This window comes from Gorilla gorilla, chromosome 5 (genome assembly GCF_029281585.2).
Source record: "Gorilla gorilla gorilla isolate KB3781 chromosome 5, NHGRI_mGorGor1-v2.1_pri, whole genome shotgun sequence".
Classification (NCBI taxonomy): Eukaryota; Metazoa; Chordata; class Mammalia; order Primates; family Hominidae; genus Gorilla; species Gorilla gorilla.
The window spans coordinates 88,073,212-88,092,130 of record NC_073229.2 but is presented as its reverse complement, the minus strand read 5'-3'; the positions used below and the strand labels follow the sequence as shown (position 1 = coordinate 88,092,130).

The 18,919-nt window shown below is 32.5% G+C and overlaps 1 protein-coding gene across 1 annotated transcript in view; it reads right to left on the bottom strand.

Annotated features, from left to right (window-relative positions):
- The window catches only part of LOC115933063 (protein eyes shut homolog), a 300,672-nt gene that overhangs the window by 69,777 nt on the left and 211,976 nt on the right, over nt 1–18,919 (bottom strand). Inside the window, exon 5 of the mRNA XM_055389787.2 lies at nt 1,736–1,929. Within this exon, the coding sequence (XP_055245762.1) occupies nt 1,736–1,929 (194 nt within the window). The remainder of the gene's footprint in view (nt 1–1,735; nt 1,930–18,919) is intronic.

The window sequence follows — 18,919 nt, the reverse complement described above, 5'->3', positions numbered from 1 at the left end:
CATATTTATCTGAACAAGATTTATTAAGATTCCAAGGTAAAAATCCCGTATACTTAAAATTGATGATTTTGTTTTATTCTCATGGAATCCAATTAAAATTTATTTAATTTAACCCAAAACCAACGTTGAAAGAGGTATATAGCTTGCCCAACCTCATACATGGTAGCAGTACAAATGATAACATGTACAATCTTCCAAGTAATTTATCTACAAAATAATTCTTCTAATGAATAATAGAGAACATTAAATAATGAGAATATTAAATAGAGAATATAAATAATGAATAATAGAGAAGCAAAATAGAATTAAAGTACTTCTATGAATTAATAGTTAAGCATACATCCATTAAAAGTCGCTTCTTATATTAAGATTCTTTTAACTAGTAAAGTTATAGAATGTGTTCAATTGTTCATTATTGCCAACTTTAAAAGCAAAACATTTTAAACGATACTATTAATAGTTCTTGATAGATTATTGTATTAGTTTTCTATTTATATAACAACTTTTTATTTAAATAGCAAATTCTTACAAACTTAGTAGCTTGAAGCAACAACAACAACAAAAAATCATTATCTTAGAGTTCCAGAGGTCATAAGTCTGAAAAGTTTCAGAAGGCTAAAACCAAGATGTCTGCTGTGTCCCTTCTGTACGCTCTACAGGAAAATGTTCCCCTGACTTTTCTAGCTTATTCTAGAGGATGCATTCATTTTTTCATTTATGGTCCCTTCCTCCATCTTTAAAACCAGCCTCATTACATCATCAAATCCCCCTTTGACTCTGATTCTTCCATCTCTCTCTTCCACTTTGAAGGACCCTTGTGATTACACTGGATCCACCCAAATAATCCAAGATAACATCAGCTGATTAGCAGCCTTTATTCCATCTGCAATCTTAATTTCCTCTTGCTGGGTAACATAACACATGCACATATTCCCAGGATTAGTGCATGGACATATTTATTTATTTTATTTTTATTTTATTTTTTGGTGGAGGATGAGGGGCATACATAGTCTGCTTACTACAATAATAGTTTCCCTGATTTTTAGAAGAAGCATGTATTATTGCTCTTTGCCCTTGTATCTCCAAACATTTGGTTCTAGTATATGGTACATTGGTAACAAATCTTTGCATATTGTAGAAGAAATTTCAGGTGGAGTAAAAAATGTTCTTCTATAAACTTTTATCTGTGTGTTATGTTCTATATAATGTAACTAATTCTTCTCAGCAAAAGTTCAGCAATTTTTTTGATAAAATGGACAATTCTCCAGGGGAAAAAAAAATTCCTTTTCAGAGTGTTAGTAACAAAAAGTTTAGGAGGTTGGAAAAATAATCTCTTAAGGTTCCTTAAAGAATAAATGACAAATATGAATCTAAAATGAAAAGACAGTAATTTGTGAGAAGAGCTAATGAAATATTTCCTACTCTTATTTATTTAAATGTTAAATTGAAAAGTTAAAGTATAACAATATTGAATAACTAAAAGATAAAAAAAGCAATAAGTAAAAATGAAGAGTGTGCAAATTTATATTCTTTTAAAAGGGAAAATACTGATGGAAGAGCAAAGTTTTTTCCTATATAAATGGGAAAAATTAAAATAAGTAGACCGTTCTTGTTCGTCTGAGTTTAACAATTAAACTACCTTAATAAGGATTCTAATTATTTATTCTTTCCAAATTGCTTGGTAATAGTAAAAAAAATTTAAAACCACTCACTTATATGTTAGATTGAGACTTACATTTGATATTTTGATGCAGTCAGTACCATTCTGACATGGTACTAATGAAAACTCACTGACATCAGTTTCACCATTTTGGCTGGAAGATCCTTTTGGGCATTCATAAGTATAAGCAGAATTGCTATTTGGGCAAATTCCTCTTTTCCAAAAAAGCAGAGAAACACAAGGTTTTGCTGACACCTCACAGAACGGACCTTAAAAAAATCACACACAAGAAAGAAAAAAAGAAAGAAAAGGAAGGAAGGAAAGAAGAAATGAGCATAGATATGTAGCAAAACATTCTAGAAAATTTCTCTAGAGTTTATGAAATATTTTTATTTAACAAATGTATTGCAGTGTAAGTTATATATTATAAAATTCATTCACTGCAATTCTACAGTAACTTTTGCAAATGTATAGAGCTACTCAAGCATCATCACAATACAGTTTTAGCACAATTCCATTACCCAAAGAAGAGCTCTTTTGTAGTCAATCTTTGTACCCAAGCCCAGTTCCAGGCATTTCATTAGAAAGGTATGATGGAGTATGTGGTCTTTTGCGACTGGCTTCTTTTGCATAGCAATTTTTTTTAAAGAATTTTCATGTTGTATCATGTATCAGTAGTTGGTACTTTATATTGCTAAAGAGTAATTCACAATATATACATTTTGTTAATCCATTCATCCTTCAGTGGACATCTGTTTTCAGTTTTTGGTTCTCATGAATCATGAATTCATATACAATTATTCGAGGGAATATACTTTTTTTATATTTCTTGAAAAGAATCCCAGGAGCGGAATTGCTGGATTTTATGGAAAATTCATGTTTAATATTTTAGGAAACTGCTAAACTGTTTTCCAAAGTAGCTGTGCTATTTTAACATTCCCACCAGTGATGTGTCAGATTTATGTTTCTCCACATTTCTTGCCAACATTTGATATTGCCGTTTTCTTTATTATGGTCATTCTAGTAAATGTACAATGGTATCTCACTGAGGCTTCAATTTTCATTCACTAATGACTAATTATTTTTAGCATCTTCTGGTATGTGTATTAATCATTTGTATATCTTCAAAAATGAAATGTCTTTTTAAATCTATTAACTATTTTTAAATTGTGTTATCAGCTTTCTTATGATTGAGAGCATTTTTTGAGTGAGTTCTATGTATATATTGAATAAAAGTCCTTTATGATATACGTGATTTGGCTTTCCATTTTCTCACTTGTTGACATTTGGATAGCAAAAGTTTTTATTTCATGAAATCCAATTTTTCTACTTTTCCTTTAATTAAGTCCATTTTGTCATTTTTATATCATATATTTTGGTATCATATAATTGGTGCCTAATAATATTTTGCCTAACCCAAGGTCATGAAGACATTTTAATATATTTTATAATTTTAGCTCCTATGTTTAGATTCCTAATCCATTTGAGTTTATTTTTTATATGGTGCGGGATAATGATTTAGCTTATATGTTTCACGTATACACATACAATTGTTATGACACTTTTTTCTTTTAAGACTGTCCTTCCCTCATTTCTTTGGTTGTTTGTTTAAAAATTGTTAAAACTGACCTATTATATGCCTTTTTATGTGCAATAAAGTTGCACATAGATATGCAAGAAAGTTGATTTCTGGCATATCTATTTTTTTCCTGATTTATATGCCTTTTTATGTGCAATAACCCATTGACCAGATAAATACATAATGCATATAGCTATATAGTAGGTTTTGAAATTGGGTAGTCATTCAACCTTTCCTTCTTTTTTTCCAAAAATAATTTTGGCTATGCTATGGATTCTTTTTATAGTTTCCTATAAATTTTTCTATGAGCTTGTCAATTTCCACACAGAAGCCTGCTGGAATATTATAGGAATTTTATTAAATCAATAGATAAAATTGGGAAAAATTTCCATCCCAACAAGATTGAATTCTAATCGATGAATATGCAATGTATCTCCATTTCTTTGGCTATTCTTGCATTTCTCTCAGCATTGTTGCATAGCTTTATGTTAAAGTCTTGCATTTATTTGTTAAATTCATATCTAAGCATTTTGAAGGTCATGTAACTAGAATTGCTTTCTTAATTTTATTTTTGAATTTTATTTGTATTCATTTATTTTTTTCGGTCATAGTCTCGCTGTGTTGCCCAGGCTGGAGTGCAGTGGCATGATCTCAGCTCATCACAACCTCTGCCTCCTGCATTCAAGTGATTCTCCTGCCTCAGCCTCCCAAGTAGCTGGGACTACGGGCATGCATCAGCATGCCCAGATAATTTTTGTATTTTTAGTAGAGATGGGGTTTCATTATGTTGGCCAGGCTGGTCTCGAACTCCTGACCTCATGATCTGCCCGCCTCGGCCTCCCAAAGTGCTGGGATTACAGGCGTGAGCCACTATGCCCGGCCTTGAAGTATTGTTTTTAATATACAGAAAGGCAAATTACTTGTGTATATTAGCTTGTAGTCTGAAAACTGTATAAACCCATTTACTAGTGCTAGTAGTCCTTTGGGGGGATTCCTTAGGATTTTCCACATATTAGATCATGTCATTTGTGAATAAACACAGTTTTACTGCTTTCCTTTCAACTAATATGTCCGTGTGTGTGTGTGTGTGTGTGTGTATGTCTAACAAATAGCCTGGAACGTCCTATGTTCCAGTGTTAAATAGAAATGGTGAAAGTAGATATCATAGTCTTGTTCCCAATTCTTCCAAGAAAAGCTGTCAGCCTGACACCTTTAGTGTGATGTTCCCTGGACATTTGTCATAGATGCTTTTTATCAGGCTGAGGGATTGTGTTTCTATTTCTAATTTGTTGAGAGTTTTTATAATGAATAGGTGTTAGATTTTGTGATATGTTTTTCCTGCAACTATTGAGATGATTATGTAGGCTTTGTCCTTTATTATATTAATATGGTATATTACATTATTGACTTTCAGATATCAAACTTATCTTGAATCTTGGGGAAAAATCGTACTTTATGAGGATAGAAAAAAATATGTTTATATGTGATTGGATTCAATTTGCTTATATTTTGGTGGAGATTTTCTATCTTTATTCATAAGTGATATTGGTCTTTAGTTTTCTTGTGGCAGCTTTGTCTTTGGTTTTGGTATGAGGGTAATACTGGCCTGATAGCATGACTTCAAAAGTGTTCCTTTCTCTTCTCTTTTTTCCTTTTCTCTTCTTTTAAGAGATTAGTGCCAGTTATCGAGGATTGGTACTAATCTCTTAAATATCTGGCAGGTCTATATGAATTTTCCATTTCTTCTTGAGTCACTGTTAGTAATTTACATATATTTAAGAATTTATTCATTTCCTCTAAGTCGTCACATTTGTTGGCCTAATGTTGTTCATAATACCTCCTTATAATCTTTTAAATTTTGAGTGGTCATTAATGAGTCCTCACTTCCAATGCTTATTTTATTTACTTGTGTCTTTCCTTGTATTTTTTCCTTGTTCATTCCGACTAAAGATTTGTCCATTTTGTTTTCCTCAAAAATCAATTTTTTTGTTTCATTGATTTTCTCTAAGAAGTTTTAATGATTTCTGTGCAAATCTTACTGTCCTCTTTTGTTTGTATGCTTTGCATTTAATGTGTTTTTTTTCCATTTATTTAAGGCTGAAGCTTAAAATATTGATTTGAGAGTTCTTTTTCTGGTGTAGAAACTTGGAACTACAAGCACTGTTATAAGTACTTAAGCACAGTATAAGCACTGTCTTAGCTAAGCACTGTCTTAGCTACATTTCATAATTTTTCATATGGTTCCATGTTATTTTTTTCTTATTTACTCTCAGGTTATTTCAGAAATATGTTGTTTATAATAATTTCCAGATATGTGAAGATTTCTAGAAACAATTCTGTTGTTAATTTCTAATTAGTTTTGTGAGGGTTGAGGAACATATATGATATGATTTGTATTCCTTTAGATTTATTAAGACTAATTTTCTTGCCATGCCTATTTGTCGATACACTATCAACAGCAGAGTTGTACAGTGAGGTTTGGCACTTGAAGGGATGTGAAAGCAAGTGCCTCTTTAAACTTGATTTCCTAGGCAAGTCACTTGCCTCCCCTTAGTCCCCACCCTACTAAGATTATGCAAATAGAGTTAACAAACTACTATTATTAAGGCCCAAGCCTGGGGTACCCACTGCAGCTTGTATAGAACTTGGATCAGCAGGTGTTTCACTTCACAGTTAACAAATAATTGTCAATCTGTTCAATGCGCTGTCATTAGGCACACCATAATGACATTAAAACGTAACTGCAGTAGTAGGCTGACAGGCCTTGCCATCTCTGTGAACTTCTAGATTTTGAAAACAAATTTTATTCTTTCACTCCTCTTACCTTGAGTAAGGCTTTGGACAATTGATACGTTAGAAAAAACTGAAAAGGGAGATATCTGACTCCTAGCTAAAAATGATATATGTGGACTTTGAAAATTAAGGTATTTGTACTTCAAGTTTATAACCATTTTCATCCAAATCACTATATAGTGCAAGAGTTTTTAGTAAACAACATATTTATTGAAAAATTTCTTATATCCAACTCATTTATTACTATGTGAAGAGGAGCATCAAGAAATACTTATCTACAAAATATTAAGTTACTTAGTGACAACTTACTAGCCAGAAAACACTGCTTAGATTATATAATATTAATTCATTTGGATTTTGGATTGTGTCAGTTTCTAAAACAGACAGTCATAAAGGCAGTATAAAATGTTCAGTGACCACACCATTGACATTATTATTTGAAAACAACTCAAACTTTAATTTGTGGATATTTATTAATATATAAGCATTTATTTTGATCATACAAAGAGTAAATATGTATTTCTCCATGTTATGATACATTAACATAATGTTTTCCTTTTAAATAATCAAATATTGACGATATTTGATTAGATATTTAGTGGTACTTAATTAGACATAAATATTACTTGAAATTATAGTAAAACATTGTTTGAATGATACTACTTTATAAGTATGTAATTCTTGGCATTTCCATAGTGCTTACATCCATAAAGATTTGATAAAATTCTTTTTTTTTTTTTTATTATACTTTAAGTTTTAGGGTACATGTGCACAATGTGCAGGTTAGTTACATATGTATACATGTGCCATTCTGGTGCGCTGCACCCACTAACTCGTCATCTGGCATTAGGTATATCTCCCAATGCTATCCCTCCCCCCTCCCCCCACCCCACAACAGTCCCCAGAGTGTGATATTCCCCTTCCTGTGTCCATGTGATCTCATTGTTCAATTCCCACCTATGAGTGAGAATATGCGGTGTTTGGTTTTTTGTTCTTGCGATAGTTTACTGAGAATGATGGTTTCCAATTTCATCCATGTCCCTACAAAGGACATGAACTCATCATTTTTTATGGCTGCATAGTATTCCATGGTGTATATGTGCCACATTTTCTTAATCCAGTCTATCATTGTTGGACATTTGGGTTGGTTCCAAGTCTTTGCTATTGTGAATAATGCCGCAATAAACATACATGTGCATGTGTCTTTATAGCAGCATGATTTATAGTCCTTTGGGTATATACCCAGTAACGGGATGGCTGGGTCAAATGGTATTTCTAGTTCTAGATCCCTGAGGAATCGCCACACTGACTTCCACAATGGTTGAACTAGTTTACAGTCCCACCAACAGTGTAACCCAACAGACATAACCCAAATAATTTGAAGTAAAATATTTAAGCAGCAATCCTATTAAAATTATCTAAGTAATTTTTATTTTAGTAGAAATCATAATGGGGCTTCTATAAAACAAACTAGCTCTGCTATCCTAACAATGTGCGTATATCCATAAAAAAATCACAATGAATAAAAGATTATTTTAGACCATTATGTTTTATTACAATTTCAGTAAATTCTTTTGGTCAATCCTCTGATGAAGTGTCAAAAATTTCTGAAGCAATTCTGTGTAAAATAATGCACTGCAGTTAGTTGAGTATTTTATTCACTCAAGTTTGTTTTAGTCTACTTTCCTGTAAGAATGAAGCTATTATACTCTTAGGATAGGCAACACAAAGACATCACCAAGTAGGATGATAATTTGCCTTTCATTTCTATGGGGAGAGAAAGAAATGGTTGCTAGGAGCTCTGTTCAAGAACTTGAAAAGTGACAGAAGAAGTAAATACAAGAAAATTGAAGAAAGACAGCTAACTTGTTTACCCATGTTTGATTACATTTTTAAGAGTTTGCCAAGACAAAGAATTGCTCCAAAATAAGAAAGAACATTTAATGAAAATACTCAGTTATTCATCCATGGTAAAAGTAATTATGTAAAAAGTTGCTAGTTTAGCATTTCAGATAAACAAAAAAATATTTTAAGTTATTCATTGTAAACATACCTTAACAAATACCATTTAAGTAAAGTTATTATCTTGTTATTAATTCAGCTTTGGCCATGCAGGATATGAAAGTTTAGCAGTTAAAAGTACTGACTTTGCTAAGTTTCTAACGTGTGACTCTCACCACTCAGCATTTCCACTTAAATTACCAGGATTGAGCACACAACCTATTGCAAGGAGATTAAAACCCAATATATTCCTCCATTGTATGGATCTGCAATTTTTTTTCTCTAAAGAAGCAGATAGTAATTATTTTGGGCTTTGTGGGCCATCAGGTCTCTTGGATTATTCAACTCTGCTCTTGTAGTATGAAAGGAAAGATTACACATAAATGCATAAGAATGATTGTTATATTGCTTTTCATCTATGTCTTTAATAAACCACACAGTGCTTTAAGCCCTTTATATGTAATAATGCAGCAACTTTTATAAAGTAGATATTGTCGTTATGCCTATTATAAGCAAGGTGACTGAGGCACAAGGGGGATAGTCTAGAAACATTCCATCTCTACATTATTCATCAGAAACTTCGACGAATGGCTGCCAGAAGCCCAAAATGCAATACTGGATTTAAGAAAGTACCTAAAAACATGTACATCATGCATAGAATACCAACAACAAAAAGCACATGGGGAGCAAATAGATATGGCCCCTAAAATAAATCCATTCACATCTCTTAATTTGAAGAAGCAGGAGACTGAAATAAAAAGGGCTCCCAGAGCACTGAATTATGATATGAGAATGGTGTGGTAGAATTCAAAACAGACTGTGAGGTATAATTTTTGGAAAAATATGCATATGTTACATATCCTGTTGTGCAATTTTAGGTTAGGCTACATGGGACTACGTTGTACATACCAGCCTAAGTTCCTATTTAATAAATTCAAGTATTCCTAGTAGAAAAACTACATTTCCAGTTAGAAAAGTAATTTTGAGCAACACAATCAAAATGATGTAAACAAAAAGTAATACAGAGAAGACCTGTCAAATGGTATTTCTGGTTCTAGATCCTTGAGGAATCGCCATACTGTCTTCCACAATGGTTGAACTAATTTACATTCCCAATAACACTGTAAAAGCATTCCTATTATTCTGCTATAAGGACACATGCACACATATGTTTATTTCAGCACTATTTACAATAGCAAAGACATGGAACCAAACCAAATGCCCATCAATGATAGGCTGGATAAAGAAAATGTGGTACATAAACACCATGAAATACTATGCAGCCATAAAAAGGAATGAGATCATGTCCTTTGTCCTTTGCAGGGACATAGATGAAACTGAAAGCCATCATCCTTAGCAAACTAACACAGGAACAGGAAACCAAACACCACATATTTTCACTTATAAGTGGGAGCTGAACATTGAGAACGCATGGAAACAGAGAGGGGAACAATACACAACAGGACCTGTTGGGGGTTGGTAGGTGAGGGGAGGGAACGTAGAGGATGGGTCAATAGGTGCAGCAAACCATCATGACAAACGTATACCTGTGTAACAAACCTTCACGTTCTGCACATGTATCCCATTTTTTTAGAAGAAATAAAGAGAAAAAATCTGTCATGAATACTAAAAGTATGGTCTCAAGCCACAATTAGCGAACCTCCAATTGTGGTTGGACAGTGAAGCCTCTCTACATCTAATTTTATTTTCATGTTTCATCAAAGCCTTAAAGCTTTGATCAGGGGCTTGCCTAATCTCTGGCTGAAAGCACCTCAACCCCTAATACCATGCAGATTTAGTCATTTCTCTGGAAGAATGAGAAAAAAGAGAAAATAAACCAGATATATGAAGAGTTAATATTCAAAAGAAAAATTGAAAAATAAGGCAGTCTTTTTTTTTCAGGAGCAGAGCTATTGGAAGGTAAATAAAATATAAATGTATAACTTACGGATGTATAAACCCAAACATGAGGCTTTAAAAAACAAATAAAGCAATCAGTCCTTTAGTAGTTCTTATTTAAAAAGTGAGAGAACATATCTACACCTCATTAAGAATATTAAAATAGAAATTTTATAATTTGATTATATGTGTTTTAAAAGACTGAAAATACAAGAGAATGATTAACAATTCTGTTCTAGTAAACTTGCAATCTAAACATGTACAAAAATTCACACAAATAAATTTATAGTGGTTGAAAATACCAATAACAAAATATAATTTATCAAAAAAAATCAGAGAATTAACCTCCAAAAACACATTGAGCCTAAATTTTGATTCTTTAAAACCTGTGTAATCTGTACAATTTTGTTCATTATGTTCTAGAACAGCTCCATTCAAGAGAAACAGAATATTTCACATGCGATTTTAAATTTTCTAGTCATCACATTTTAAAAAATAAAGCAAGTAATATTCATTTTAATAATATTTAATGTACCTCAATATATCCAAAATAAAATTATCATAACACATTATCAATATAAAACATTATTAACACTATATTTTAAATTTTGTTTATACTAAGTTTTTGAAAACCAAAGTGGTAAAGTGCGTACAGGCATATCCTGGAGCTATTGCAGGTAGGTTTCCAGATCACTACAATAAAGTCAATATCAATCTGAAGCAAGTCACACAAATGTTTTGGCTTCCCAATGCATATGAAAGTTATGTTTACACTATATTATAATCTATTAAGTGTGCAATAACTTCATATCTGAGGAAAACAACGTACATGCCTTAATTTGCAAATACTCTATTGCCAGAAAATGCTAACAATCATCCATGCTTTCAGCAAATCCTAATATTTTTGCTGATGGAAGTTCTTTCCTCAATGTTCATGGTCACTGATGGATCAGGGTGGTGGTTGCTAAAGATTGGAGAAGCTGTGATAATTTCTTAAAATAAGACAACAAGCTTTCATTTCATGAAATATTTATCTGTAGAATGCAATGCCATTTGAGAGCATTTTGCCCACAATAGAACTTTTTTCACAATTAAAGTTGGTCCTCGCAAACCCTGCACTTGGTTTTACCAACCAGATTTATGTAATATTCTAAATCTTTTGTTGTAACTTCAACAATGTTCACAGCATCCTCACCAGGAGTAGATTATATTTGAAGAAAACACTTTCTTTGCTCATTCGTAAGAAACAATCTTCATCCATTAAAGTTGTATCACCAAATGGCCGCAATTCATTCACCTCTTTAGGCTCCACTTTTCATTCTAGTGTTCTTGCTATTTCCACTACATTTGCAGTTGCTTCTTCTACTGATGTTTTAAACCACTCAAAGTCACCCAGGAAGGTTGGAATTACTACCTCCAAATTCCTGTTATTGTTGACATTTTGATCTCTTCTAATGAATCACAAATATTCTTAATGGCATCTAGAATGGTGAATTCTTTCCAGAAAGCTTTCAATTGACTTTGCTTAGATCCATCAGAGGAATCACTGTCTATGGAAGCTATAGCCTTACAAAAAGCATTTCTTAAATAAAAAGACTTGAAAGTAAAAATATTCTTTTATTGGTGGGCTACAAAAGGGATGTCATGTTAGCAGTCATGAAAACAATATTTATCTCCTTGTATAACTCCATCAGATCTCTTGGGTGATCCGTTGCATTGTCACTGAGCAGTTAATATCTTGAAAGGAATATTTTTTTTTTTCCTGAGCAGCAGGTCACAATGGTGGGCTTAAAATATTCACTAAACTATGCTGTAAACAGGTGTGTGGTCATTCAGACTTTGTTCATCCATTTCTAGAGGGCAGGCAGAGTAAATTTAGCATCTTTTTTAAGGAACCTAGGATTTTTGGAATGGAAGATAAGCATTGGCTTCAACTAAAATTCACCAGCTGCGTTAACCCCTAGCAAGAGAAGCAGTCTGTTCTTTGAAGGTTTAAAGTCAGCACTGACTTTTCCTCTCTAGCTGTGAAAGTTCTAGGTGGCACTATCTTCTGATACTAGGCTGTTTTTTTTTCACATTGAAAATATGTTGCTTGGTATAACAACCTTCATCAATAATCTTAGCTAGATCAGGAATTCCTGCTTCACATTGCACTATTATGTTATGGAAGTAGCTTTTTTCCATAAATTTCATGAGTCTATCTCTGCTAGCTTCAAACTTTTCTTCTATACCTTCCTCACCTCTCTCAGCCTTTATAGATTGAAGAGAGCTAGAGTCTTGCTCTGGATTAGGTTTTGGCTTGAGGAAATGTTGTGGCTGGTTTGGTCTTCTATTCAGACCACTAACATTTTCTTCATATCAACAATAAGGCTCTTTAGGTTTCTTAACTTTCATGTATTTACTATAGTAGCACTCTTAATTGCCTTCAAGAATTGTTCCTTTGCATTCACAACTTGGCTAACTGTTAGGAGCACAAGGCCTGGCTTCTGGGCTATCTGAGCTTTCCACATGATTTCCTCATTAAGCTTCTTTCTACAAATATACATTGTCTCATTTAAATTGAGAGATGTGTGACTTTTCCTTTCACTGAAACACTTAGAGGCCATTGTAGGGCTATTAATTGGTCTAATTTCAATATTGTTGTGTTTCAGGGACTGTGGAGACATGAGAAGAGGGGGAGAGAAAGCAGAACGGTCAGTTGGAAGCAGTCAGAACCACACGACATTTATCTACTAAGTTTTCCGTATTATATCGATGCAGTTGGTGGTGTTCCAAAGCAATTACAATAGCAACATCAAAGATCAATGATCACAGAGCCCCATGTAGATATAACAATAAAAAAGTTTGAAATATTGTGAGAATTACCAAAAGGGGACAGAGACACAAAGTGAGCACGTGGTGTTAGAAAAACTGGTGCTGATCGATCGGCTTGACTCAGGATTGCCACAAACTTTCAATTTGTAGAAATTGAAGTATCTGTGAAGCACATTACAGCAAGGCACAAGAAAACAATGTATGTCTGTATTTTATGCTTATAGCATATTTAACTTTGAAATAACTAAATTTCAAGTGCTCAACAGCCACATGGCTTGTGGTTCTATACTGAGTAGCACATTTTTAGAGCATGGAAAATAAATAAAGCTTCCAATCTAATCTCAAGAAGTTATTGTAACTTGATACAAATACCTTATAATGTACCATATTTAATTCCAGTCTCGTGACTGACTAAAGTTGGAAGAATCTTAAAAGAAATATGAGCAATTACATTTTATTAGTATTGACATGTAGCAATAAACAGAACCAAATTGGATCCACTTTAATACTGAAAATTTTAGAAAATCTGTGAATATAATAACTTACATTTATACTCAATAGGAAAGAAATTTAATAAGAAAAATACACTTCACATAGAAAAAATGCAAATGCCCAATAAACATGCAAAGCTTTTATATCATTAACAAACATAAAATTAAACAAAAAACTGCTGCTACCTAATTGCCAGAGTGGCTGAAATAAACATCTGCGACCCACAGAGTAATGTGTTCATATGAAGCAACAGGAAATATCCTACACATCTAACAGGAGGGTAAGTTGGAACAATCACCTTGGAAACAATGTGTTATCATTTAATAACATTTAACAAATACATAAACCAGGACCAAAAAGCCTCTCTCTATATAGAGAGACATATATATACACATATATACACACATATGTATATATGTATGTTTATGTGTACATCCTACAAAGGAACAACAGACAAGTGCATGAAAGCTTATGGTAGCATCATTCATAATAACTCCAAACTTAAAATTACCTAAATTCTGTCCATCATCATTATAACAGATATATAATTTTGATATGTTCATTCAGTCCAAAAGCACATGACGATAGAAATAATTGCTAAAACTAAACACAACATGATCACACAAACATCCTATAAATAGAAAAAGGATAAAGAGAGTAGAGAATATACTGCATAATCCTCACCCACATAAAAATTAAATGAGGGAAAACAAAACTAAAATTTAAAAATTCAGATAGGTTTTTATCGTTGGGGCATATTTACTGAGAAGGGGGAGGAGTAAAGATCTGAGAATGCTGGCAACATTTTATTTCCTGATCTATGTCACATGTATGTGGGATTTTGCTTTGTGAGAATTTTGTATTCAAAATGTTAAATTATTCAATTTAAAAATACATGTAATTAAACCATGCATAAAATTAAAAGGCAGGTAATTTGTTAAAATGTAATGTGTGTGACAGGCAGATGTTCTTCAGTGTTTTTAGCTGTTTGCTTGTGTCCCTGGGAGTCAAATGTTAGCCAATGTCAGAATCACAGGGACAGCTTTTTAGAACAGACCCCGGGACCTAGCTTCCAAAACTTCTGATTCAGTGGGTCTACATTAGGTATCATAAATTGAGAATTTTTATTGCCATGTTCCCAGGTGATTCTGATGCTGCTGATACAGGACCACACATTATAAACCTCTGGCTTTTGCTATGCCCATTGAAATATACTTCCCTCCATCCTCACAGTCACCTAGCTAACTCACTTTTACATTCACCCTAGGCTCAACTCCAGCAAGGCCACATAATTTAGGTTACCCTCTCTTCCCAAACCTACTATTATCTTCAGGGAGTCCACTTCTATTCTTTCATAGTATTTTCCTGAGAAATTTACTTAAGATATTTTATCTCTCTGTCTAGTCTTCTAATTGCCCCACTATAAGTGACATTCTCTAGGGTTTCCTTTATCCCTGAGAGTGTTTATTTAATTATATCTGTTAAAATAAATAAATCCCATCCACTGACTTTTCAATTCCTTTCAGTTGTCAATTTCTCTTTTAGGTTCCTATGTGTCTTGCCTTTAGCCCCCTATTTCAAAGTCTAACTTTAACCCCAGCTTTCTTGGGAACACCTTCCTTCCAGGTTTCTAAGGTGTAATGAATTTAACGTGAAATTTGTGTCCTGGCAGCCTCCTTCTTCATTAACTCAGCCAAAGACTGCCAACATTTTTCTATACATTCGAAGTTTTACTTGCTTCTTTCTTGGTAAGGTGCACTGTCCTTCTTACTAAGTTGCCAGAAGATTAACAATCCATAACCTCCCTTTCATTATGTTCCCTGGCAATTTTATTTCTATTTTTTTCTTTCTTTTCCTCATATAACCTTGCTCGTAAGATTTTTCTGATGGTCTGTGAATTATCTTATTATTTTCTTTAGTCTTACTCTCCACAAAAATACTTTATGGAAAATGAATATTTATCCTATGTCCTTCACTTTGTGGCTTCAGAAATAATGCTTCCTTTGTTACTTCCTTTGTCTCTTCCTTTCACGGCCATTGAAACCTATTTTTAATACACAGTATTAAATAAATGCATTCATCCTCCTGTGCTTGAAAATATATTACAGATTTTCCATGTTTAATGAAAGGCATCTGTTTTATATTACATCAAATCTAACTCATTTTACCAGTCAGTACACAATTATATTTTTAAGAAGTGAGGTTTTGAGAGTAGGTATCCTAAGTTTATAAATGCTTTGGTATTTTGCTGCTACCTCAGAAATATTTAAATATTCTGGTATCTAGATGATGTGTGTTACATTAACTGAGGCATGTACAGGTTAGTGGATCTCTCACCTCTGTCTGAAGATGGAAGAAATAGTATGCCTTCAATAACCCTTAAACCTAGAAGCTATTATTAATAAAGAGCAGGGAGATTTTCTCTGCATTCCAACCTCAAGTGCATATGAACTATTACTCTATATTTTCTGCCCAAATGAAATTTATTCCAGGAAGGCAAATAATCAATGAAGCTAGAGATTGTTTTTCTTGTTTGGTGTCTCTGTGTCTAAGGGTGTTATTGCAGACATTTATAATGAATAAAAATTGAACGGCTAATGTAATTATATGTGCAATTCAGTACCAAAGCACTCCTTTGACCAACTATCTTGGTCAGCTGAAAAGCCTTTAGCTGTATAAATGTATATTTGATTACAAAGGTAATGTTGAATATTGTGGTTAGTTATTCTTTCAACAGGGAAGGAAAATATTATTTTTGTATATGAATAATGACTGTAAAGGGTACATTAAAATACTTGAATTACAAACTAATCTGTCTCTAGATGTGCTCTCCATGATCATGAAGAGAATTAATATAGTCAATTTTAAATAGATTTAGTAAACGTGCAAAACAAGTAAAATTTTGAAATGTGTTTTCTGGTTCAAGACTGTGGCTTCCATATACACTTGTTTTCTTTATGTTTTTAGAGCATATTAAAATGGTACCATTAAACTACTCATATACTGAGGAAAGCTAAAAAATCAATAGACCCAGATTGCAAAGATGCTGAGTAGGTAATTTAATTGTTTTTGCTTTTCATAATTGTTGGAGAGGCTATCTTGCTTTATAAAACAAGATTAACTTCAATAATATCTATGTGTTTTAGAGGTGAAAACAATGTCTAAAGCATTTATGTTAAACTTGGTTGGATTTGATTTCTTCTTATGAGGTTGTCCTTCCATAAGAAATTTAAACAGTGAGCAGAGGCTAAGAATCCTTTTATTACTCATAAAATTTTGGCTTTGATGGACAAGTGTTTACAGTTCATGGCGAGGGACCAGTCTTTTAAAGCATTTTCATCTTTGCCAAAGTCTCTTCCTGGATTTAACTGGTCATCTCAGCAGGTATTAGAGCACTTTATGGCTTTATGATGACGAATTTTCTCTCTAGAAGTGATGGCAGAAATGTTAGGTGTTTTTCAGCTGTATTTATCCACCAAACTCAAGTGCATGTAACCAAACTGAAGACTACAGAACAAAGACTTCTTAATAAGTCAAACAGAAGAATTCCATTTTAAGTTTTAGAAAGAGGGTCTCACTCTGTCCCATAAGCTAGAGTGTAGTGGCACAATCATAGCCCACTGCAGCCTCAAACTCCTGGGCTAAGTGATCCCACAGCCTCATCCTCAAAAGTATCTAAGACTAGAGGTGTATGCCACCTCACCCAGCTGATTTTTATTTTTGTATTTTGTAGAGGTGGGTTCTTGCTACGTTGCTTAGGCTGATTTCAAACTTACGGCCTCAAGGGATCCTACCTTGGCCTCCTAAAGTGATGAGATTACTTAAGGCATAAGCCACTACACATAGCCAAAATTCTATTTTATTATTATTAACTTTTCATTTCCTGTGCTGAAACAAATTGCTCTCCACCTGTTGTTGGCTACTAAATAAAATACAGGGGTAAGCTTGCATTTAGTGGCTCTGACGTATGGATATACACAAATAAATATATTTTATTATTATCTTTAATGTCTAAAAAAACACTGAATGAATCAGATTGTCCCACTTTGGATAAGAGGCAATGTGGTAAAATGTCTGCTAGACCTAAGCAGATTAATTTTCTGATCCTATATTCTTTGGAGCATGTTTTCCTAAATAAAGTTGCCTGCTGAATCACCTCCACTTTTTAAATTGCCCTGTACTTTTTGTCTATCAAAGCTGATTTTATAAAAGTTAATTAGGAAGAACAGAGATAATATGATGAATAAATCGTAGGGTTGTGAGACTTTTCTTTTACTATATACCCTTCGACACTATTTTCCTTTTTAATCATAGGCAAGAAATTTACAATACATATTGTAATGTAAAAATTTTGTTTTAGGAGTTTCAATAGATGTTAATAAGTTATAAACCTTAATTTAGTAATTTACATAACTAAATATGTAACACCTAAAAATGAATCTTTTGTTTACATATATGGAAATGTTTTGGCTTGATTTAAACTTTATGGATTTTTAATTATTAGAAGTTCTTAATATTAATGTAGTTAAATACATAAATATTTTCTTTTAGGTTTAATTTTTGAATGTGTGTGTTGTATATCTGTATGTTTTTAAGGAAATGTTTCCCATAGTGAAGCCATAATCTTCTCTATTATAATCTTAAACAAAATTTGTAAAGTTTAGCCCCCTGAAGCTTTTTCTTTAAATGGTGTAAGGTAACCCTTACTCTAGTTCCACCTTCATAAGTAGTCTTGATATCTGCCAGGGCATTTCACTTCACTTTTTCTTCAGGAGCATCATAGTTATTCTTTGGCCTTCCATTCAAATTTTGTAATCATTTTAGCACATTTCTTGGAAAATTCTTTTGGAATATTAATTAAAATTATAGATCAAGTTGAAAATTAATTGAGATGATGAATTATCTCAAGGAGATGATGAAGTCTCCTTGTGCATGAATATGCTATTTCCCTCCACACATTTACACGTTTAAATTTTTCAAAATACAGATATGCATTGACTATCTCATGTTAGATTTGTTTCATAGTTAACATGTATTTTTGGTTAATACTATAAAATATTTCCCTTTAAATTGTGTTTTCAATAGCCTATTAATGTAATGATAAACATATATTTTAAAATATATATAATGTACATAAAAAATAGAATTATTTTTTTCATTCAGGGGTAGAATAAGAATTACTTCGAAGACAGGCAGTATATTTGAGTCAACATAAAATATGCTCTCATCAATTGCAGACATGCAACAATAAAAGGGGCACCATTATGGTGTGGAAGTACCCCGCTGAATGCTGAATTATATCATTCAGTATTAACTGAATTAATATCATTCAGTATTAACCATCTGTAATAAAAATTGCAAAAGAAATTCATACAGATTTGAAATAATCAAAATAGTATAAAATGCAATATATGATTTATTATATTCAGGATATAATTCATGACATACTAAGGAGAGAAAGCAGGAGATTCAAAATTATATATTTAGGTTGTTTCCACATATAGGTGATATCAAGAACATGATATATAATTACAAAAGTATACATGATACATTCTATGGTATGAAAGTACAAATAAAGAAAATTTCATTTTATTAGTAATAAAATGTAAATTTAAAATATTAACATGTTATACATAATAAGTGAAATTTGATGTTCAACTTAGCAAATATTTTTTAATTTT